Source organism: Zonotrichia leucophrys, chromosome 11, assembly GCF_028769735.1.
Source record: "Zonotrichia leucophrys gambelii isolate GWCS_2022_RI chromosome 11, RI_Zleu_2.0, whole genome shotgun sequence".
NCBI lineage: Eukaryota > Metazoa > Chordata > Aves > Passeriformes > Passerellidae > Zonotrichia > Zonotrichia leucophrys.
In genome coordinates, this window is record NC_088181.1 from 14,562,696 (window position 1) to 14,587,916 (window position 25,221).

At 41.1% G+C, this 25,221-nt stretch overlaps 1 protein-coding gene across 4 annotated transcripts in view; it reads left to right on the top strand.

The window, feature by feature from the left end:
* Positions 1 to 25,221, top strand: part of URI1 (URI1 prefoldin like chaperone) — a 64,374-nt gene that overhangs the window by 18,481 nt on the left and 20,672 nt on the right. The window contains exons 1-4 of one of the 4 annotated variants that reach the window (XM_064723323.1): positions 4,752 to 5,197; positions 16,411 to 16,445; positions 20,387 to 20,465; positions 22,767 to 22,902. In XM_064723323.1, coding sequence (XP_064579393.1) covers positions 5,123 to 5,197; positions 16,411 to 16,445; positions 20,387 to 20,465; positions 22,767 to 22,902 — 325 coding nt within the window. In that variant the 5' untranslated portion in view covers positions 4,752 to 5,122. Of the gene's footprint in view, positions 1 to 4,751; positions 5,198 to 12,599; positions 12,818 to 13,029; positions 13,057 to 16,410; positions 16,446 to 20,386; positions 20,466 to 22,766; positions 22,903 to 25,221 lie in introns of those variants that run through there. The other 3 variants (XM_064723326.1, XM_064723324.1, XM_064723325.1) reach the window with 3 other exon arrangements.

A 25,221-nucleotide genomic window follows, 5' to 3' on the forward strand; every position in this document is an offset into this window, starting at 1 on the left:
TACATAGATGCCTTTTTTATCAGGAAAAATGAAATTTCTACAGATGGTCTCATGAGACAGCTTACAGTTTGTTGCAGCTCTTTTTTTTTTTTTAACTAGCTGTCCCTAGATGTGTGTGGTAACATGTGTGTCTGCAAAGGTATGGGCTATTTGTGACAATTTTCTGTATCCTGACTGAATCCAATACACAGATCCAGACTTCTCTTCATCACTACCAATGTGGAAACAAAACACACTGTGTTGATGGACTTTAAGGTCCAGTAGCTTCAACCAGAAAATCAGGCCCCTTCTTCTCCCTGCAGAGACAAATGAACATCAACCTAATCATTACTTAACCCTGTCCAAAAACTGAACCTGAGGGAACATCTGTTTGATGGTTCTCAGGTATCAGAACGTTAAACATGGGATAGTTGTGTGGATGGACAGCAAGGGTGAGGCTAAGTTGGTGACACAGAGCAAATAAATGTTTAGCTGTCACCTAGTGCCCCATAGCTTACATTTCAAGAATGATTAAGGTATTTAAGTATGTAACCAAAAAACCAGTAGCATGTTGGTGTCATCCCTGAAGCCTCTCACCTTTCTGTAATGAGAAAAGACAGGAGAGAGGAACATGCTAATGTTCCAAGATGTTTCAGAACAACAACTAAATAAAAACCTTACTTGTTCTATGTCTGGACAATGAAAGGTGTCTTGTAGTTTGACTCCATTGTCATTATCTGAACAAAAACCACTGGCTGTTTCAGGCTGATTAAACTGAGGGAGATGCAGGCTTTGACCATGATTCTGCAAGCATTGCAGAGCTGCACTCCTTTAAATAGCTCAAGTAGAACTGGGTTGCCGTCCTGATTTACCAAAGGAGGAGGACTCATGGCCATATTTTTTTCCAACAGGAAGGCCCAAAAGGACTTACCTGCAACATAAAGAACCTTCATTAGAAAAGTTAATAGTGATTTTGTTCAGAATAAAACTTTTGGATAGAAAAATATTCAGTTATTGCTGGCAGAGTGGAGACAGTTACTCTTAAATATTTGCTAGGGCACTTATCCTCCTGGCACATCACAGCAACAAGGAAAGGCTTTTAATCTTTCACAGGAATTTAAAAATCACTAAAAGTTCATAATAAGCATGCAGGATGGGTGTTGCAGCCAGAATTATATATACAATCCCAAAATGGACTTGTTCTTATGGCATTTTGATTATGAGTTAGCTTTAACAAAAAGATACTACTCTGGGTTTTTTCCCAAGAGTTCTAACATGTGCTTTTCATGACAGAAGACTGAGTATGAAATTTCCCTTCAGCAGATGAGGGAATCTGCTCATGGCCTGGGGAGTTCATTCACTATTCCTGTTCTCACACTGTGTCCATGTGCTGACAACAGAGGTGGTCACATCTTGTTTTCCAAAGATGCATTCCTCTCATGGGAGCTCTGTCTCAGGATAATTTTTCTCCTACTTGATAATGATGAGCTCCTTCTTGTTGCCTTTCTCCTGTACCCAGTTTCCAGCCAATCCCCACACAACTGTTCTTAGCATAGCTCTGCCATGTATTTGCACACATGTGTGAGCTCCAAGATTCTTAACCCTCTTGTCTTCATCCATAACTTTTGGTGGACGTGTTGCAACCTATATTGTCAAGATCTAAGGCTCTGGTTTTGTAAAACAAAGGGGCCATGGATTCAGCTTTGTTTCTCTCTGCAGAAAGACTGGCTGGGGCATTTTCTCCTGTGCCTCTTTCTTTTTCCCCTCCCCTTGTTTTCCCCCTCCCTTGTGGCTGCTGTCTTTGCAGAGTGGGGGTGAATGACTTTGAATGAGTATGGGAGAAGGCACAGACTTCTTTGTCAAAGGAGAATGTCTTCAAGCCAGAGCCCTGGTGTGAGGTTTTCTGCTGCAAACTTAACTTGACCTCTCCAAGACTTTGCTTCTAATCCACTGCTCTCACAGGTACAGCTGACCTGTTCATATTAGAACTGAAAACAAGACACTGATTTCTCATTTTAAAAGATCATCCAATCTGACCAGCTTGGGGTTTGGAAGGAGCTCTGCCAGCAGCTCTGTCTTCAGCTCCAGTATGGGCATGTCTGCTGAGCACCAAGCCAGACACTTGGAAGAGAACATGTAAGCTTTGCTTATTTGCCTTTCCCTCACTTAATTACAGAGAGTCCTCCAGAGTTTTCTCCAAGGTTTTATGAAAATCATCTGGTAGAGCATCTAAAGATTTAATGTTGTAAACAAGTAAAAAAAATCTGCAGCTTAGAAGGCTAAATTTCAATTTTATTTATTTTACAATCTATAGAGTTTCACTGGTGACAGTGGCTTTGTACAGGTTATAAGTGCAAAAGAATGTGAGAAAGGCTTCATGCTCATCTTTGGCAAATGCTGTATCCCATCTGTTTGTCACTATTAGAACATTTCTTCATTGGCAGCTGAAAAACAAAATGTACAAAAGGATGCCATAAACTATTCCATACTATCATCAGTACAACCAAAGGCAAGCAGTCATTACTCTGATAGTGATGCAGCCTCTCACTTTGGAACTGTCAGAGGCCATGAACACAACACATTCAGTGACTAAATAGTCTACTCAAGGCACAGGAAATGGTGAAGTCTTTGGAAGAGGCACCAAGAGAAATGATGGCATGTCTTTACATTCTATTTAGAAAATAGTGTCTTGGGATACAAAATTCCTACTTTGTGGCTCCTCTTGTTATGTTGCCTGACATAAAAAACTTAAGGACTTTTTATATCAGGCAAAAAAATTAAAATCTCAAATAAGATACTGTATCTTTATATTGTACATCTGTTTTATCTTCTGATCTAGTTGAGATGAAATGAAATCAACCAGAACATTTTAAAATGACCTGTATTTGTACTATCTTCTTTGTGAGCCCTGAAGTGAAGCTCTGAAGAGGTTCTGAGCAGGCTTAAAGGGAATTACCTACAATGGGCATTTAGAAGGACTGCAAGATTCATATAACCTGTTTAAACGTGGGATATCTTTTTGCTGGTGAGTCATTTTCTGATAACAATATATAGATCTCTCTTTTCCATTTAAAGGATCCAGAATCCTTCCCTCAGTGACAAACACGTGCCAGAGATTTTAGCTAACTTTCAATTATTCTTAAAGATTATGGATGTAGTTATTTCAAAAACCAAACTACCCAGCTGCAGTTGCAAATTTTTATTTGCAATATTGGAAGCTGTATTAAAGTCTGGCTAAAAGCTAACTTCCAGCTTGGGTAACCATGCTTTGAAAATTGTCTCTAAATTCCTCATCTGTAGAGCTTTAACAAGCTCTTCAAGGGGGATGGGAACATGGATTTACAAAAGTGCAGAGCAAATACTGTGTTATGTATACAACAAACAGTTGTTTTGTGGTGTGTGTATAGGGTTAGTTCTGCTCATGGAAAAGAAGTATTGATTCTTTGGCTGGAGAAGGAAATTCTTGATCTATATGTAGGCATGATGACCCTTTGTACCTCCATCTTATGACATATTTACTAACTCCTGTGGGGGACACAGTATGAGACCCTCACCTCTACCAGCAAACATAAAAGAAAACCTCATTCACTCAAGGGAAAGGTTCAGCACTAAACACAACGTCTATGAACACACCTCTGTGGTGTTTGGGGTGTATAAGTTGAAATATATGTGCTAGGATGGCATCAAGCACCATGAGAGGCTGCTCAGCCTTCAGCAGTGCTGCCATCCAGCACGCTGTTAAAGCGTGGCTGTCTTCCATCACTGTGATGTGCCAGAGGTGTCTAATGGCATTCACAGAGCTGGCCAGTGAGTTTACTGCACATAAATTACCTGTGGTATTCCAGGGGTGGCTGTACCCCACTCACTTCCCACGCAGGGAGTTTGCCATATAGGCAAGTCTGAGTGCTGCTCTGATTTCTAAGAGTAGTTTGCAATCTGCCAAGTCATGGCAGCCCACTGTAGAAAAAGGACAAGGTGTAATGGGTAAAAATTGAAAGAGGGGAAATTTAAGTTAGATATTGGGAAGAAATTCTTTCATGTGAGGGTGGTGAGGCCCTTGCACAAGCTGCCCATAGAGGTTGTGGATAACTCAAAAGTGTTCAAGGCCAGGTTGGAAGGAGCGTGGAGCAACCTGGTCTAGCAGAAGCTGGTACTTGCTCATGGCAGGGGGGATATGGGGATTTGGATTAGAGACTGAAAAAGTGTTTTCATTGTTGGGTGTCAGGCATCGGAACATTTGGGTGTCAGGCATGGGCTGTCCAGGGATGTGATGGAGTGACCATCCCTGCAGGTTTTAAGAGTTGTCTGGCACAAGTGCTGGGCAATGTGGTTTAGGAGTTACAAAGGTAGTGCTGAGCAGATAGTGGACTCGATTATCTTGAAGGTCTCTTCTAATCGTGATGATTCTATTCTCTCTTTAAGGTCCTTTCTGTGATTCTGTGATTGCTCACCGCCAGCCGCCCTGCCAGCGCACAGACACTCTCCAGAGCCGGCATCCCGAGGGCACAGCCTGTGACAGCACCTCGCGGTTACAGAGGACACACGGCTGTGTCTCTGTGGCTCCGGGATTAGTGCAGGCCTGTCTGAGCGCCTCGCAGCCGCTGCTCCGCTTTCCGCCGCCGAGGCCTTGCCGCCCGGGGCCTGCTCTCCGCATCACCGGGCCGCGGGAGCACCGGGGCGGCCCGGGCTGCTGCCAGGGAGCCCCGGGGGTGCCGGAGCCCGGCGCGGGGGCCGGGCCGGGCCGGGCAGGGGGTGTGGAGCGCCCGCCTCTCGCGGCTCGCAGCCGGGTGCCTCCCGCGGGCCGCGGGCGCGTACCCAGAGTGCAGCAGGCGGGCGGCGCGGCCGGACCCAGCGCCGGCACCCACGGCCGGCTCTCCCCCGGCGCGGCGGGAGCCGGGCCCAGGCGGCGGCGGCGCGGCCCAGAATGCGACACTGAGATGCTTCTTCCCCCGGCAGCGGCGGCGCCCCGGGCCCAGGCGGCGGCGGCCCCCGCGTGGATGCGGCTCTGGAGCCGGCGCTTCGCCCTGCACAAACATTTCTATAGGACTCATTCGCCCTGCTGAGGAGATCGGCCCAGACCGGCCGCTTTCCCTCCCCTCCCTTTCCCCGCTGCCCCGGAGACCGCCGGCGCGGCCCGGCCCGCATGGAGGCCCCCGGCGGCGGCGCCTCGCCGCTGAGCCCCGCGCTGGTGGGGCGGCTCCGGCGGGAGCACGAGAAGGTAAAGGGGGCACCGGGGCCGGGCCGGGGGGCGCGGGGGGCCAGGGCCGGGCCCGGGGGGACCGGGGCGGGGAGGGCACGTGGCCGCGTGACGTCACGGGCGGCGGGCCAGGCGGGCCGGGGCAGCCAGAGACCCCCGGGCTGAGGACGCGGTCCTTGGGACACAGCCCCGGGACACAACCCTGTGGGACACAGGGGACATAGCCCCGGGACACAGCCCCCAAGACACAGCCCCCGAGACACAGCCCCCGGGACACCGCGGGGAGCGAGCTCGGGAGGCAGCAGGAGGGAAGGCCCTGCCCGCGCCCCGGTGCTGCCCCAGGCTGCCGTGGTTAGCAGCGCCCATGAACGCGTGTTTTGATCCTTTACACGAACGCGTGTTTTTATCTTCTGCACGCCTCTCCATGAACGCGTGTTTTTGTCCTCACACGCCTCTCCGTGATTTTTCGGGCCTCCGGGACAGTCACGCCTCCAAAACCTCCCGGCCGTGTCTGTGACCTGCGTCATGCCGGGGCCAGCGTGCTCCTGGGCCAGCTTGTGGAGACCGTGGGTCAAAACTTAGTTGTTCGAGACTTGCCTTAGGAGTCATTGGTTGTATTTGAAATGGGTTTCAAAGAACCATTTTTTTCTGCAGAAATTGTTCCCAAGAGTTCACCTGAGACCATAGCACAAAACTCAGGATACTTTTTCGTGTAGATTACACTCATGACCTAACTCAAGTGGGTCCTGAAAACCTAAGGAGCGCGATTTGGGGCTTGTAGATTCCAGCCTCGCAGTGACCTCCGTGTGGGTGCAGGAGTCACTGGAAATAACTTGTGGTCATGTGCAGGGTGTTGTTGACACAAGTACAGTCTGCGGACCTTTCACTTTTTCTGCTCATGCGATTAAGAATTTTTTAAGCAGATGGTAAGATGCACGTTAGAGTTCCTCAGTTATAATGGAAGATTTTATCTCCAGCCTGTATTTATTTTGCCACGTGCTGGTTTAGTTGAGAAAAAGTGAGTAACACCTGTGGGGTATAAAAATGTGCCTTGTCTGGAATATTGTGTGCACAAATGTGTTTACTTTTGAATACCCCTTAGATCATTACTAAAAGACCTGTGTAGCCATCTGGCCATTAATGTGGATGAACAGTGAGAGGGTCTGCTGGAATCCTCTGCATCATCTGCCCTTCACGGATTGGAACCCATCCTGCCAATAACTGGTGATAGGAACTCGCCTGCTTGGGCTCCTTCAGGGAATTTTCAGGGTGGTGGAATCTGGTGAAGAATAATTTCCCTGGTACATTGGTGTCAGGCCTAATGTGTAAGCACACGTCTGCCATAGCCACAGAGAATTATTCCCAGTTCATGGTAAGACCCCTCTGTAAGCAAGTTTAAGACTCTTCTTAAACAGATCTGCTCCAGTGGAAAAGAGGCCCAGGAGACCATTAATTAAGCCTCTGTTAGGCTGATGTACCAAAGTTATATTTTATCATAGGGAAACTTTACATAATTTCTGCAAATTGGCTGAAAAAAATGGAACACTTCAGCTTCAATATGAAATTATACTAAAGAACTACATATCTTGGTTACAATGGAGTGTCGTGATGAAGATATAGTAGACTTTCCCTCTATGCAATGAATATATATAATTGGATTACAACGGTATTTCCAGTTACAAAAATATTGTATTTTAAGATGGAGGAGGTCTTTTCATTTCTGCTGCCTCTTCTCAGAGATCTGTATTTTTCCCACAGAACCACTGAAGTTGAAGGCTCCTGCTTTGTCTCAGCACAAAGATGAAGGAGAATTAGTTACCCAGTACTTCAGTAAACTAGGAATTGTAGTGTGAGGATCATGGAAAATAGTGAAGTTACTTAGCCAGAACAATATCTCTATATACTGGCAGGCAAATACATTTCTTTTAATTACTGGGATGTTGTGCTGTCCCAGTGATGCTTGATTAAGTCCAAGGAAACCTATTTATTCCCATTAATGTGAGGGCAACCTCTAGTGAAATCATGGAATACAGCAGTACCTATCTTCAGCATTAAAGATAATATTAGAATTGTGGTTGGTTATTTTAACACCCAGGCCATTGCACAGCCCTGGTTCAGCTATAGGTTTGAGCTTTTAAGTGCTAAAGAGCTGACCTGGAGAAATTGTGAGCTGAGGCTTCCTTTCTGCTTAAAAATACTGAAAGAAAAGGATGTCCATGACTTTCTGTCTTTAATCAGATAGAAGCTGCAACTTCTAGGTTTAGGACCCCTGGTGAAAAGTAATTTTAATTCTTGTTTAGGACTGCTTGCCTGTTGGACAGATTTCATCTTGTTAATTTGTGGTGATAGTAAGACCAAACTGTTAAAAGCAATTTTCAGTGCTCGTACTAAAGGCACTTTGTATAAAAACATGACTTAGAATGTGTATCTTGGGGATAAATTATAGAAGAATATCTAGTAATTTTCATGATAAAGACCATCATTGGAAGCACAATGCCTGCGTAAAGTTTTGAATATTTCTGTAAGAAGAGTATAATGTATGTGTCATGGATTACTTGTAAAAGCAATATATGTTAGCTGAAAATACTGCAGTAAATCTATTGCAAGTTAGTAGAGGAATTGTAAAATGAATATTTAAATAGGAGGTTTCTCCTGCTATAGGCCCTGCGTTTAAACATAATATTTGATATACATTTATTCCTGCAATCAGGTGGGTTGGGATTACTAACTGATGGGAAGTTGACAAGTCAGATGTGTATGATTTGGAAAGACTTGTGTAGACAGTGAATTTGCAGTGGGATGATAGGTTCTGTAGTTCCTGAGCAGTGCAATGACAGTACGTGTAATGGGAGACATTACAGAGCCAATTAGACCCAAGAGACTTTTGCAGAGTGCAGACACAGGCATGGAGAATCTAAAGGATTCCACTATTAGGTGGCAGTATGATTTTTTTTTTTGTATTGCACTGACAAACACACTTTTTTATTTTCCTTTTATAAAAATTAGGACAAGAAAGTGATTCTCCTGTCACTCACCATGACAGCAAAGCACAATTAGATTGAGTGCAGCTCTTACTGGAACTCATTGGCCATTGTGCATTATGACATATTCTTAATTTTTATGAATTTAAATGGTAGAGCTGTACAATCTTTAATTTCCAAATGATTTTCAAGATCCTGGGTACTTAAAGTCTTTTGACAGTTAAAAAAACTTGTAGGTGGGTTATGGAGAAGCAAATCACAGAATCCTAAGCTTACACTCCTTTAAATTGTTTCCTCTTCTACATGATTTACTTCTGGGGCTGACTGCTTCTGTTTGTCTTTTCCAAGTAATATCTGTGCTGTGAAATCAGCAACTGGGCAGTTTTAGAGCTGTTCCTGCAGTCTGAAAAGGAGCAGTGAAGCAGAGCAGGGTCTTGTTCACTTGATGCTGCTCAGGAGCCACTGGAGATCAGGAAGTGCTTGCCTGCACTCTCACAGATGAGACTCAGATGTGCTTCCCAGTGCAGTGTCTCCCATGGTTTGCACTTTTTCCAACCTGAGTCCAAGTTCACACAATCCAGAGAATGCCTGGGTGTGAGCCACCAGTGCAGCAGGACTTCATTTTGTACAATAACTTTGAGAAAAGGGAACTGAGTGTCTAAAGCTTGGTTTGATGTGCTCCTTTTAAAAGAACCTGTGTGAAGCTTTATTTGCCCTGTTCCTTTTAAAAAGGTACCTGGACAGTAACCCTTTTGGAAATTGTGGTGGCATACACTCCACCCTGTCCACTGGTTCCGGTAATGTTTTTTCAGGTGCTGCATTCAAGTAAAAGGGCTAATTCAGTCATGATCTGGAAGCTTTTTGTGGAATACTTATTGTTCCTCCAGTGTTAATTGATCATCACTTTTACTTTTTTATTCAATATTTGTCCATGTTCTTATTAGTATGAGTTAAATACTCACAAGTTTATATAGTGCCAAGAGCTGTGAAATAAATTAACAGATCTTCAGTAGGTTTTTTAATGGTAACTGTAGGAGATTTGACAAAAGAGTTTAAAGAGCTTTGCCTTTATTCTGAAGAGGGCAAGTCTGTGTTCAACCTCATTGGTAGCTAAAATGTGTAGATGAGATTTTATGCACAAAATTGAAGTGTTACTGAATTGTGCTGCTCTTACAGCTGTCTGCAAAGGCTGTGAGCAGATGCAGTGACCAGGGTACCATTTGGGAATGGTGTTCAGTGGCTTTGCAGATCTCCATTCCATAGGTTCAGCTCGTAGCCTGTCTTCTCAGGTCTGTTTGGATGCTCCTTGTCTCAAGTACTTCTTTCATCCTTTGAGGTTGTGAAATCATCCTTTGTTTTAGTCTGAGCCTCCAGTGTTGCAGGTGGATCTGCTGGCTCATGGCTTACCTCTTTTTGCTCTCAGAGCAGCAGGAACACTAAGGCTCTGTGTTTGGTTGCATTGGGACACTGCTGCACTGTGCAGGTGCTCCTTTTGTAGTTCTCCTGTCTGTTAGCACAGGCTGCGGCACAGGAGCAGCAGTCTCAGACCCTTGCTCAAAATTTTCATTAATGATTTTGTGAGTTGTGCAGCTGACTTACATTTGAACAACTTGTTAATCTTTTTGTGTGTACTTTTTTCAGTTCTTTAGCAGTTTTAGGGTGGCACGTTTGTGACAGTGCTTAGTGAACTGGGCTGGGATCCAGCTTAAAACCAAACTTTATTGTTGACCTTTTTGCCCCTTTTTCTTCCTCCCTCTTTCCTGGACTATTTTTCATCCAGTGTGGATCCCTGATGTGGTTACAAATGCCTGTCAGCAGATCGTGTCAGCTTTGGGAGGATGAGGCAGTGGAGCTGAGTGGCAGGAGCCAGGGAGGGATGATGCTGAGTTTACTCAGGACTGTGGCTGAAAGCTGAACCACAGCCTGCAGCTATGTCTGTGAGGCAGGTGTCACAGCTCATGGCAGTTTAAAGCCAGTTAAGCTTAGGTTTTGCTAGCAGCATAGTTTTTGTACTATAAACTCCATCAGAGCTTGCAAAACCTGCTTGAGATGTTGGGCTGCTTAGAGCATGGGAGTTCTGTGCCTGTGCTTGCCTGCTGCTCTCTGGGTACCTGAGCAAGCCTGGCTGTGGTGGAGCCACACAGATACATTTCCCTGACCTCAGCTGAAATACTAACTTTGGAGTTCTTATCTTGTCTCAGGATGAAGTTACAGGACATGGACACTGGCCTGCTGCCAGAGAAGGATGAGACCTTACTCTGGGTGCCTCAGAGTAAGGATTAGACCAGACTCTGGGTGCCACCTTACTCAGGTGGTTTGGAGTCAGTGGAGCTCAGTCAGCAGAAGACGTCCTGCTGCCCATGAGGTGTTTTGCTGTGTAGAATTTTCAAGCTCCCCAAAATAATTTAAGTCAGAACTTAGTACTTATTTATTGATAAATAATAGTTATGTACTACTTTTTCTACAAAACTGCAAGACCCACAGGTGTATACACAATTAATAGAAAAACAGTAGATCTCACTTGTGTCTTGAAAGAAAAGTCAAAATCAAGGCTATATTTCTAAGTAAGATTTTTTACTTTAGGAAAAAATGTTTGCCATGATTCAGATTTCTTTCTCTCTTTTCCTGCAGTATTCTTCCCAAACACATTCCTTCAAAAGGCAAAAGTTGCCACCCAAAGGGGGTTTTATGTTAATAATTTGTTGGAATGTAGCATTTTTGAGTAATATGATTTAATAAATGAATATGAGAACTCAGAAGTGCTTCCTTTTGCATTAGATCATACAGTGTGCCAACAGACTGAAGAATTTTTAATAGTTTTATTTCATTTTTTGATTGAAAATGGGGCTCTAGGAAAAACAATTGTACAAATGTTAATTCTGTCTTTCTCCATCAGTGATTGCTGTGTTCTAGGCAAGTACTGTGTAGTTTCCTAGAGGAAAAAATGAAAATTCATTTTAAATGTTTATTTTTTCTGTAGCTTGTTACATCCTTGTTACCAAGAGATGATTAAATATTTGACCACCCATTAGTGTTCTGTAATGTAAAGTGGTATGTGAACTGGTAATTTCATGGGTAAAATTGTAGTGTTTGGGGGTACAACAGGGAAATCTCATGCATGAGTTGCATGGCAGAGAGGGTTTTGATACTGCAAACATTTCTAGATGGAGGCAGCTCATGTGCATGTATGAACCACAGTAAATACTTGAATGTGGAATATTTAGCATCTAGAGCTGTGCAGAGTTGGAGTCACCTGGAGGAAGTCAGTAATGGAAATGATGTTTGATTTACCATGAGCCTTGCAAACATGGATCTGCATTTCAGGAAACCAGCATACACTGGTGGAAGGTTCTGAACAACAGGACCTAGATTGAAACAGAGATATTTTTACAATCCCAAATGGCAGGGACAGTCTCCTGAAGGCAAGTCATTGGTTTTAGACTTTATTAGACCCTTACTTTAATTACCACCTCATTACTTCCTTTGCTTCCACAAAAAGTATTCCATACTGTCATTTTTCCCTAAGTAACTGGAAATGTGATTGAAAAGGATGTTTAAAGTGAGACTAATTCAAGATTAAATAGTCACAAATTATATTATTGCTACATGTAAACAAATTACTTGCATATCTGATTTTATTCAGATTACTTTTCAAGTGGTAAATAATGCTTTATCACTTATATAGTGCTCTTACATCTTTAGAGTGCTTTTCTCACATTAATTAATCATCATTAAACACTCTGAGGTGGGTAGGTTAATACTATTATCCCCATTTTGCAGATGAAGAAATGTAGACTGAGAGGTTGTGATTTGCTCAAGGCCATATAGAAGAAACAGAATCAGAGCTGGGATTAGATCTGTGTCCCCAGCTTCTAATTTCAGAAGACCAGCCAGATTGTCAGCCACAGTTCTGAAGCAAAGTGCTCAAGTGTGCATGTAGAACCAGCAGACATTTGTTTGGCCTAACTTGCAACTTGTTTAAAGGGAAACTTTGCTTTTGTGCTGTGCTTCACATTTCCACCTTCATACTTGCAAGTGTGGAAGTGGCCTCTCATTCATTTAGGATCTCTTCCTAATCTGATGCAACATTTTTATTTTCATCATTTTCATTGAATTTAACTTCCATCTCAGAAACTTAAAAGTTTCTAATTCTCTGGACTTGAACATAGCTGCACAACTCACATAGAGCAGGTTCAGCATTGGTGCCCCACACTGCCTGCAGGTGATACCAGGACCAGCTCTGTTACTTAAAATTTTCACAAGCTGAGACTTAAATAAGGTTCTGACTTGGCAGCTTGTTTTATTGCTGTTCAGAAGGGATGAGGGAGAATTATCCTCTGTGTGCTGAACCCAGCACCTCTGTAGGCAGTGCTGAGCTGCTCAGTAGGGAGAAACATTCACTTGCGTGTTCCCCACCCTGGAGAAGTACCTCAATAAAACAGTGTAGTCTGGGAATGGAGAGCAGAAGAGACCTCTTTGTGCCACCACTTTGTTAATCAGAAGCACCAGAGAGAATTACATTCAGCTGTTAGTAATGGGAGCACCTGCAGAAGTAACAGATCAGGAAAAAATAAGGTGCAGGAAGGAAGTGCCCTTGTACAGGAGGGTGAAAACCTGCTGGGGTGGTGTGGGATAGGTTGGAGACCCATGGCACATACAGGTAAGGATCTGCTTTGTGCTGCAGCATCCTTTTCACCTGTGCTCATTGCCAGGGAAGTGTTGGAAGTGACTCTAGAGCCTGGCTGCTGAGTTAGGAGCTCTGGCTTCCCCTGCCGGCCCTGAGCAGAGTCAGTGGTTGTAACTCAGCGTGCAGAATCAGTGCACTGCTTTTTCAAAGTGCTGCTCACTTGAATTCATGGAGGAGATTTTGAACTCTTTGAATACAAGATGATGGAGAAGGTAGTGTGTAAATAGATAGGGAAGGGAGGATGTGTTGCAGAGAGAAGCAATTCCCTGTCTTTGCTCAGCTGCTGAAGTCCTTGGCTGGATGAGGAGCTGCTGGGGGTGGTTTGGAGTCATTAGCCTGCAGTCTGCCCTGGGATCACACTGCTGAGCTGGAGCTGGGGACACCTGGGGACACCTGGGACGTGAGCACAGCTCCAAAGCTGATCCTCGTGCTCTGCTTGTGACACCTACAAACGAGGGATTCCCTAAAAGCAGCAACACAGGCAGCCCCAGAAATAGCTCAGGCACGTAGCAGTGAGAGCAGAGCAAGCACATCATCTGCTGCAAGGTTTGGTTTAATCCAGCAGGAATTTGTGCCTCCCCTGTCCCCAGGGGCTGCAGTGGAGCTCCCAGGTGTGGTTCTGGTGGGTCAGGGGCTTGAGAAGCACTGCATTTTAACAACTGGCTATTGGTTAAAGGGAAGGAAACAAGATACTTGCCTGTTTGCTTTCTTTTAAGACTATGGAATATGTTTTCTGACAGTGGATCCTGTTTTAATAACCAGACCCATGATTAGGTAATGTTAAGTCTGCTGCAAGAGTAGTTTAATAAATATTTTAGTATGCAGATAAGCCACTGATAACCATGTGCATTCACAAACTCATACATTTTTATGCCTAAAAGGGGAGAATTCAGAGTTTGTTGATACTGCTTCCGTATGATGCCTTAAAAGTAAGGTATACTTGGTGGCACTAGCTGTCCAGGTAAATTGAACTCAAGTGGATAAACAAGCAGATCATTTATTTTATTTACCCTAAAAGGGTTTTTCATTCTTTAATTGTAACTCTGGATATAAATTATGTGTGGAAGATAGACTAATGATTTTCCTGTGTTTGATTAAAGGCAAAAAATCAAAGATTTGTTTATATATTTATCTATTTGTTTCTTTGCTTTGATAAGACCAGTTGTTATCCAAACAGTGAGAATGACCTAATAAAGGTCATATGCATAATTGATCTCCATCTGTTTTTCAATATTTATTCTCTCTATTCTTTAATAGACTTCAGTTCCAGAAGTGCAGCCTGCAACATTTTTAAGGTGGTATATTTTGGCACTTCTGTAAAAGGTCTCATTTTATGCTGGCCACTGAAATGAAAAGGTTTGCTGTTGGTTCCACCCTTTGGTATCCCTTCAAGAGAGATTATATCAAAGAAGAAGAATTAAATTAAAATTGATTGGTGTTATTGATTTTTCTCTTTTTTATTTATTTTTTTAAGGGGGATAAAGGGTGATGGAAACAGCATATGCCCCTATGCTGTTTCGCTGATGGACTGTTTCTTAAAAACATAAAAAGCATATGTGCCCAATTTACATATTTACTAATTAAAAAAGCTTCCTGGAAACATTAAGTAGACTATCTTCTGCAACCTTTAACATTGTGGCTAATGGATATAGCCTGGAAATTTTCATAGAAGGTCCTCTAAATAATGTAAATGATTATGAATATGTAACTAGTTAATATGCAGCTACGAAAGGATTATCATGTGGAGGTTAATGAACATGCTGCTCTTATGGTTTGCAGGGCTTTTCTTTTTGTGCTTTCAGCTCACTTCATGCATGGAAAGTCATGTATTGGGAATGGAAAGCTTCCTGTCTTTTCCATCTTCATCTGTAATGGGGCAATTAAATGGAAACTTTCTTAAAGGATTTCATAAACATTTTTGTATGCTAAATTATGTTGTGTACTTCACATTCACTGCCAAATGTGAAAGGATGAAGGATGTGGATAGAATAGGCTTGGACTCCTCAACTTGTTAGTGAGGGGCTCCAGTGTGCCTTGGCTTTGTTACCAGACAATTTATGTCTCCTGCAGAAACTTTACTCTTAAAATGGGCTTCATATTAACAGTATGAATTAGATTTCTGGCTTGGTGTCCTGTACAAGTCTGTGTATTTACTCTCAAGCTTAAAAATAGTTGCCTTGCACATTAAGGAAGATATTTTGCTAGGCATTTGATTTGTAGGAGTTTAAAGCAAATGATAAATTTAAACTTGGCTTATGTGGGATGAGCTACCTGGCTGACTTTCCTGATGGATTATGAAATAACATAACCACAAATGTAAAGCTGATCCTTTTAATTTAAGAACTTTGCTCTGTTTAAAGAATTATTAGCTCACAAAGTAGTCCCATTTTTTTTATTCCTGCATGAGTAGGAAGTGCAGGGTCTGAGATCTGTTGTGCAAAAGCTGCACATATGCTAACTGAAAAAAAAAAGTCTTTCATTCTGTTGTTTGGGGAAAAAAAAAAGAATTATCTGCTCCAGTGATTTCAGTGGTACTTGAATGTATGTTATTGTTTTCTCTGCAAATTTTCTCATTAATTGCTTTCGAATGTTAGCATTATTTTGGCTATAGGAAAAACGAAATTTGTAAAAAAAAAATCTAGAAAATGCTTGTATTGAGAAGCTGTCTAGACATATTTAACTGCCTCGTGGCTTCATTGCATTTCATATAATTGAATGAAATTGTTTGTGTTGTATTTTTGGTAACTATTATTCAGAGATCAGAATATGTTTTGAAAGACAAAATCTCCATGTAATTGTGGCAGAGAAGGTCACAGGTTTCAGTATCCTGCCTGTTTGCTATATATAGTCTAAAAATTGCAGTTAAAAAAGATAAAAGTATTTAATTTAACAGTGTTAATTAAGACTTTTATTTTGTTAAGAGCTTTATTTTGTAAATTCTTTTGTATCTCTTTGGAAAGGTTGTGGCATAAGGGAGTAAGTGAAATACCTTTTTTGACACCCAGAAAGAAGAGAAGCCAGCAGCCCATCATGGTGTCAAATGCCTATGTATTTACACAGCACAAAGTTAATTTGGGCTTTTTCAAGCTAAAGTGGCCAGTGGAGACATTTGTTGATGTACTGATAGAGGAAAAATGTTTTTGGTGCTGTGAGATTCATTTGTTCTGCTTTTTAATGACTGAGTATGGGAGTTACATTGATGTCTTGTTATAATTTATGTTGTTTTCTTATTCTGCAAACATGTAACACTGAAAATAGATCGGCAGATTGCACAAACTGCTACTTATCTCAGATCCTGTGTCACCTAATAGTTATGGAGCAGGTATTGTACCGAAATAAGAAGTGAAAAGCTGTGATTTTTTCCTGTGGTTATCACTCTGCATTAGCCTGTGATAAAGTGTGCTGCTTAAGAACGACCATTCACACGCCTTTGCCCTGACAAATAAAAATGTGGATGGAGGCAGCACCAAATCTGTAAAGCTCCTGTTCTAGTTTCTGATGCATTGACATTGCAGCTGTGTGCTTAGCTTTGTTTTTTCACGAGTAGTTATCTGTTTTAATGACAGGTGGTCACTGGCTGCCAAGAAAAAATCCAGCACTGGTAAGTAAAAAAAGTCTACATGTCTAAAATACTGATGAGTAACCTAGTTATGTTTGAGTAAAGTATTGCTGTTTATTCTGATGGGAGTCAAATCCTGCTAGCATGTTTTGGGGATTAGAGTTAGTGATAGCTCAGAATTGTTGCAATGTACTCTCCTTAAAATATATTTATTTCTCACTGATACAATTAAATTACAAATACAGTGAGCCTCAGTGTTTATACTTCTGCCTTAAAAACCTATCTCATCTGTCATTTTGCCCAAGTAACCTCGTTGGATGAATGCTTAATCTGCCTGAATGGTGACAAGGTGCTCCCAGGGTAGAATTATTGTTGTTTTCTAACTATGGAGCAAGTAGGGAAATTCCACTTGTGCTGAAACAATGTGGAAAGTAATGTTTCTCTGATACTCCCCCCCCAAGTAAAGTGCATGCTAAAGCTTAGTTTTTAATACTTAAAATAAATGGTTTGTTATATTAAAAAAATTATCTCTGGGCATTTTTTTCTCAGTTGGCAATCTATGGTTAATAGAAAACATACCTAGTAAATAATAGTTTTGTATGGCATCTGAGGAAAATGTACATTTAATGGTGAATGAAATCTTATATTATGAGTTACTGTGAGATATAACAGTTGATCTTACAGATATCAAATTACAATATATCCATGCTGTGTTTACCATGATTTTACTGAGAGAACAACAGGAGCTGTCTTGATTATTGTCTGCAGGGTTATTGCAGAATCACAGCAACTGCCCCTTTAGTGGTGAGATTAAACCTTTGGTTATACACCATCAAGCATATAATATTTTAAATTTATTTTAAGAGGCTTTTTCTTCATGCCTGAAAGATCTCCAAGCAAATAATTTATATTTAGTGTGTATCAAATGTTTTTAGTTTAAATGCACATAGGCTGCAAGCGCTGGATAAGAGGAAAAAAATCAAGGCAATCTATACACATCATCATATTAAATTCTGACTATTGGCTCGCAAAAATAATCTAAAACTAATATGTTTCATTTATGTTTAAAATTCAGAGGCTGCATTAATTTTCAATAAGGGAAATATTGAAGTGCCTACTGGTGCTGCTGTGGTGAAGGCAGGCAGAACATCTCCAGCAGTTTCTCAGGAGCTTTGCAGTGTCTGTGCCTGCTGGCTCCCATGTGAAATTCTGCATGTGCATTCTTCCACTCAGACACAGGACTTTTCAGAAATAAACTATTGGCAGAAAGCTGCAAAATTTGAACAGATTTTTGAGCATTTAGAAAATCGTGACAATTATTTTCCTTTTTACAAGGGCTGAGGTTTGTGGAGTGCCCTGGGAGTGTTGGTGTTGGAAGGAGGAGTTGCTCCTGTGCTTGCTTTTATGCAGACTCTGGCAATGACCCCATGAACTTGGGGGTTTTGGCCACAGAACCCCTAATGAAAAAAATAACTTACTGATTTATTTTATATAGAAAAGCAGTTTTTGTAGCATCCATACAATCTTTATTTCATAAAAAAAATTAAAATTTAGTACTCTTATTTAGATCTTGATTGTGCAAGAGCTGAGTGTTTTTGTTTCAACTGAATAATTTGCTCATGTAAGACCTTTTAAGTAGTCAGTGACACAGAAGGATGTTGAATAGAATTGGGTGAATAACAATAGGGTCTTAAAATGCTCAGCTTCAGTATATTTCCATTAAATTATTTTCCATTTTTCAGTGCACTTTTTGAAGTATATTTCTAAAGCCATGAATCCAGTAATGGATTGGGTGTGGGATTAGTAGCTAGACATGCATTTCCCCTTCCAGGGACATGTTCAGAGCTGGAGTCCCAGTATTCCTCCTCCCTGTTCCCTTTGGTTCTTCATTGCTCCTCGTAGCACTGGCACACCCCAGTGCTTGTGAAAGCATCAGCCATACATGAAGAGAGAGCTTCCTTCCTTAAGTAATGCTGTTTGAGGCCAGTTATTTAAAATGATCAATTTAAATTTCCTTTATCTGCATGGCCCAGTTCAGGATGTGACCCCACTTTTAGAGATTGCCATGGTGGAGGTTTGCTCAGCAAAGGGCAGCAGTCCCAGTACAAAAAGCAGGATTCTTTGCTTCTACAGTAGCACAGCTTCTGTGGCAAGTGATTTCTCCTGGCCCTGATCAGATTATTCAGTTACACACAGCAGTCAGACCTTAGTGTCTTCTTTTCAGGTTAATGAAGAAATGTTGAGTGACTTTCAGCCATGAAATGATGGAAATGTTTAATCCTGCTGTGAGGGGGGGATTTTCATGCCAGGCTCTTCCCACGGAGTCTTCTCCTGCACTTGAGACATGTGCCAGGCCTTGTTTTTCAGTGGCTGCTTGGAGTCCATTTCTCAAATCCTGTTCTCCTGAGGCGAAGGCTGGGTTCTGTAAATAGCATTAAATAATTGATTGTTATTGTTGACACCAAGTTTTCATTATATTCCTTCCTCCCCCAAAACATCTCAGTGCATTTTGCTAAGATTCATGAGTTTGTCCTTCTTCTTTGAAGGAAGTGAATTATGTTTTCACTCTTATGTGGGCAAGGGACAGAAAGACTTGCCTAAAATGTTTGGGAGAAATCTGCTGTCAGAGCAAAGCAGCAGCAAGCATCTTTTGTAAATCAGTTCTGTGGAATACGGTTTTAATGTCCAAGTGGCATAAAAACCCAAATTCTTTTTTTCAGGATGAGTTCAACAACTTAAAATAGGTATAAAGTAGGGTGGTTACACCAGAGTTCAACTGTGAAGCAAATGAGTCAAACATAAGAGTATCAGATAATTTTTCAAAATGAATGCTGAAAAAGATTTCACTCTGCTTATGAATCTAAGAAAATCAATAGTAATATTTTGAGAGTTGTGTTATCAACTGTGACATTCATTTTTCAGCACATTTATAGATTGCTTTCCTGAATCATCCTCAGAAAACCTGTAATTTGCATCTTGGGTCAGCATTGTTAAGTGTGCTGCTCTGTGCTTTCAGTTGCCTTTTATTGCAGAATTTACTACCATATATATGTTTATTGTTTTGAAAGTACAAGTAAACAATATCATCAAAGCTGACATTTATATGCCAGCTACTTCATGCAGGAGCTGATTTCTGACCATCTTTAGAATGGCAGGGGTCCATTAAAAGACTTTTTTCAGACAAATTTAAGTATTTAAGAATGCATTTACAAAAAAAGGCTTTTTTAGAGGGAGCATAGTTGCTTTTGCACACAGTAAAATCCCTGCAGCCACTGAAACACTGTTTGTTGCAAAGTCCTGTGGAAAGCCAGGTGTCTGCCATGGGAATGAATTCCTTGTCCCAGTTCACCAAACCATTTCTCTCCTGGGTAGCAACATGTAGCATGAGCCTTATTTACAGTTTAGGTGGAGAAGTATCAGAAGGGATGCTTGAAGATGTGACAGAATCCTGGTGGTTGAGCCATCTTTCAGGAGTGTTGACTCTTGATAGGAATACAAAGTTAATGGGAAAATCAGAATTAATTAAAATTTTGCTCATTTATGTCAGCTCAAACCGAGGTCAGTGTATGAGCTCTGTATTACAAATGATAATTTGAAGAATTTGCCTCTTAAAAAGCATAAACTGGATTTTCAGTTCTTTTTCTAAATATTGGTGGTGTTATAACTCGGGCTTGAGCATGGAGTGAGATACTCCAAATCCTAGTGAAAGAACTGCTTCTTTGCACCATGAAAAATTCCAATTCTGAACAAGACATGCACAATCTAAAATAATCATTTACCTATCTTAATACACATTATTAGAAAATAATCTAGCTATTATGTTTGTCATCCCATGTCTTTTAGAAATGAGTTATTAATCTGTCAGCTGTATGTGTTAGAGTAAAACAGTTCATTTCTCTGTAGTTTTGTTGTTTTTTGATTTAGTAGCAGAAAACCATTAACTCTTTAGCTGTGAAATTGAACCAGTTTGAATTTGTCAACAGGAAGAAGGTGGAGAGTGATTATGAGGCTCTTCAGGAGCGACTGCAGACATTGCCTGACAAGTTGTCCTACGATGTCATGGTATGTACATGGCAGAGGTCACACAGGAAAATGGGCTAAAACTGTTCAACCTGGGCTGCCTGCACTGGGGGTGAGGTGTTAGTCAGGTTGCCAGTACTTAGTAATGTTACATTTGTTATGATAATAGTTAAACCTTTGCTTTTGTTTCTTTCTCTTTTCTTTGAAATCCATTATAAATTACAGTGTTACTGACAACTGAAAGCTGATGACATAAATGCTTAACACAAAACCTGACATGTTTGATATGTAAATCTATTGTATAGAAAACGATAATTATGACTGAATTATGGTACTTAGTCATTTCCTGAGAAGCAAGTGGCTGTAGTATTTCCTGATTCATGGAAATAAACCCTAGAACATTGATTTTTACATGAAAAGGTGCTGCTAATTTTTGTTCCACCAATCTTCCCATTGACATAGCAATCTTTTCTGGTGCTCTGAATCTTCCCTAACAACTGCACAGCTCCCTGTGTAAAATTTGCCCTGTTGGCTTGCACTCACTAAAATTTTGAACAAATTGGCTTCTCTTTCTCTTTTTTTCCTCTTCCATTCTCAGGTTCAACTCAAGATACATCCTTGAAGCCAGGGAAGTTGTACTGCACATAACTGAGTGGTTGATTTCAGCACTCAGTGCCTGACTGTCTTCCTTGGGAGCCTGGCTTAGATACAGAGTTGGGTTTTTAGTCAGACAATTTGGAGTACATTTCATCATGTGGGAAAAGGGAGGGTTTCCCATTGCTGTGCTGGTGATACAGCTCTGTTTTTTGTGTAGAGTCCATTTCTCATGTGTGTATGCATGGCCACATGATGTAAGACATAAAGATTGTGTTGTTTCAAAGCATAGAAACTCTGCTTTTAAAGAAAGCTAGATAGTGCTTATTCTTAGTTGAAGCAGCAATGTTAACTCACATCTGTTACTTTAAATGTATAGAAACAGTTCCTATCCTGTTAGCCAAATATTTTCATATGCTTTTAATTTTGCTTAATTTTGCTTTCATCATTTTGGGGGAAGAGTGAACAGGCAGCTCGTGCAGTCTGCTACTTTAAAACCAAGTCAGGGAGGGCACACGTGTAGGAAAAGCACATTGTGCATAGTCTTAGAGTCAGGGTCCTGCCTGCTGGAGAGCTGTTTCCAGCACTGGGATAAGGAACAGAGGGAACATTGCTTTCCAAGGAGATCCACTGGGCCAAGTGCTCTGCTTCAGCACAAACACAATGAGAAAGCAAGTGGCTGTGCTGAGGAACTGAGGAGGAAGGAATAAAGTAGCGGGAGCTGATAAAACCGTCTGACATAGATCTCTTTTTACCCTAAAAAGAGAGAGACTTGATGTGGATGTGGACTTCATGCCACCTCCATTTTAGATGTAATTTGATTTTAGTTTCTGAATTTCTTCACGGCTGAAGCCCACAGGCAGCCAGGCAGGTGGCAGTGGGCCTGGGGTCACAATGCCAGGACAGGGGACAGGGGTAGGGGTGGCCAAGGCTCCTCCTCACCCAGAGGACTTGCCCAAGCACTGCCTGTAAAATTTAGGCAGTACAAGATGTCTTAAATCATAAACCCAGTGTCCTGGATGTTGCAATGCTTGTTCAAATGGGGGATTCACATTTTAGGAAGCGGATGTAAAGTTCTAAAATGTGATTGTCACCTGTGTCCTCCTGCCTGAAGTGTCCTGCTTTTATCTGTTGTCCTTAGCCTGGAGAGCAGTTAGAGGGGGAGGGTGCTTGTGGAGCATCCCTGGGAGGTTGAGGTTTGCAGCTTGGTGAAGGACCCAGCAGAGATTAAACACTCTGTGGTCCTGCTGGGAGCTCCAACGTCTTACACTGGAATTTCTGGGTACTTAGTATGAGCAAAACAGATTCTGAGAAGAGCAGCTCATCTTTGAGTTGATCATACCTATTTATTTCAAAAAATATTAGTAAATGTTTCAAAATAATTTAGCAAAGCTGATCTGGCTTTTATTAGGAAATGGGTGCTGTCTGCATATAACTCAAATAATTTGTATTATCAAGGTTTGTATGTTCAGATGAAGTGAATTTGTTTTTCAGGTGAGCATTGAGCTGTATTATAGTTCTGTGTCACAAAACAAGTTGTCTGGTGAAATTCAGGTTTTCAGATTTTGTAAGTACAGTACAAAATTCAAACAGATCTGATAATTTGAATATTTATGATGGGTTATTCACTGAATAGCTGCTATAGAATTTTTATTTTTATAAAATCTGTGGTTTACTTTTTTAAAAAATTTAAGACCTGTATGACTTGCTAAGTTTTATTTTCATTAGTGATATCTATGTCTTTGACAGGTACCTTTGGGTCCTCTTGCCTTCATGCCAGGAAAGCTTGTCCACACCAATGAGATCACTGTTCTGCTGGGGGACAACTGGTTTTCCAAATGCTCAGCAAAACAGGCCATTGAGCTGGTTGAGCACAGGAAAAAACGTATGTATGTTTCTGAACATAATTTAATGGTCAAAATTATGTACCTTGTATTAACATATAAAATTAATGATATCTAGGCTGTTCTCTTGGTTTTTTTTTTGTGAGCTCACAAACAGAAGTCCCATTCAGGTGTAATATTAGCTTAGCACCTTATGTTCCATCCTTGCTTGAGACATGATTGGATATGTCTAATTAGGAGAAGAAACCTAACTAAAAACCCCCTTTCACTTTTTTTAATGTAGCAAAGAGGAGAAGTAACCACTGCCTTGTGCTTTTGCTCTTGGTTACCTTATTCCTTATATTTTGCTACCTTGTCTTGTTTCTTAATTGTTTACTGCCTTGTCTCCTGTGTTTTGGTTGTTGTTGGTTTTTTTTGGTTTATTTGGGTTTTTGGTTTTCTTTTTGGGTTTTTTTTGGCTTTTGTTTTTTTGTTTGTTTTATGGGTTTGAAATTTTTTTTGGCCATTTGATTTTCCATTTTTTTCCCTCTCTCTGCACATTCTTTGCTCCTGCTTGTTGGTTTTTATGTTTGCTGCTCAGCTGCATTTCTGCCTCCTGCCCTTGATGTTCCTCTGGTGTGATCTCCTGGATCTCCCCAGGTCCAGTGCAGTTGATCACCACCAAATTCAACTGCATAGAAACCCACACAGGGCAACTCCTTGTAGCTGCTACTGAGATCTTGGCTTTGAAGAGCCAGGACCAGAGCAAGAGCTGTGCATGGTGTGCTTTGGAGCTTCTTTATGGTAGAAAGGAGGAGAACCTAAAATATTTGATGTAAATGGCCAGGAAGAAAAACCACAACAAAATGGAAAATTAATTGGTGCCTGTTAGCCTTTGTTGTTTGCTTCAGACAAGCATTTGAGTTGATTTTTTCATACTGGTTTACCTGTAACTTGTCCCATTCCTCAGTGGGTGCTCACTGCAGCTTTGCCCTGTGTCTATCACAACTACCACAACTATTTACCCTGGATTTTTGTTTGACTGCAGCTATCCATGTTGCTGCTTGCAGCAGAATACCCTAGAGGTTCCCCATCTGAATAAGCTTCTTTTTCCAATTCTGTGCAGGTAGTATTAATGTAAAAAGACTTGAGGATTTTTTTATAAAAATTCATTTGCTGTATTACTTTAAAATACTCCTTTATGAAGAGCATTGCCAAAAGTATCTAATTTGTATTTTACCTATTATCTTTCTTAATCTGGTTCTCCTGACACAACTTTGCAATTTTCTTTCTTACTGAACTGAATCTACATTATTTATTGTGACTCTTGTGAGATCTCAGGTCCAGATCTTTTCCTTTGATCATCTGATATTTTTTTCAGTGCTGCAGAATACTTTTGTCACTGTTACATTCAGTGAAATCATTTGACCTTTGCATAGTAGGTGTTTGAACATTAAGTAGTCTGCTGGGAGACACACAATAAATGCTGGATTCTTTCCTTTATGATCTTTTAAATTGCATTTAAAATACAAACTCAGAAATTCTAATTTCTTTCAAAGCAAAATAGTCATTGATGCTGGATATAAACCCTCCATTCAGCTGATAGTTCATTTCAGCTGTGTGATGGCTGCCAGTGGGAGGCTCCAAAACACTGGTATTAACTAAAAACTTTTTTTTAAGGACTGTTCTCAGTTTTAGATGGTAAAAAACATATTAGTACATATGCTTCTGAAAAAGGGTTACCTCTTTCCTGGATACACTTTTGTCCCTTAAAAAATACAACTGACTTAAACACTTTAAACCATTTTCATGCTAAATGAATGCAACTTAGAGAATATTAGAGATTTTATTAGTTTGTTCTAAGGAGAAAAGTTATGTATGTGAAAGACCTGTAGGCCATTGCTGTGTAATATGAATTGGCTGCTTGTGGCACAAATTTGCAAGACTGATTTTTGGCAAGTATTAGTTTAAAGTGTCTTTTGTGTGTTTGTTGCACTGCAGTTACTTTCACAGGTGTGACTTCTGTTTTTAGTGGCATTTTGGGAGCATAGTTTACAGGGTGCTGTGTATTGGGCATTATCATCACATTGAGACAATGGGATTTGATTTTTGTACATATTCTTTTTGTTTTGGACATAAATTGCAAGAGTAGGTCACACACACTGGAAAAAGAGGGCAGGCTCACTGCAGGGGATTACACTGCCAGCAGTCCCCAATGTCCTGCATGCCAGGCAAGGTCCTGACAGGGCAAAGCTTTTTTAAGCATGTGTTTAAGGCCAGTGTGTACTTAAAGGCTTTGATATATAGGAATTGGGGGCTGAACAGAGAGCAAAGAGAGGCTCATGCTGAAATAAACCTGGCTGTATTTGTTGATGGTTTGT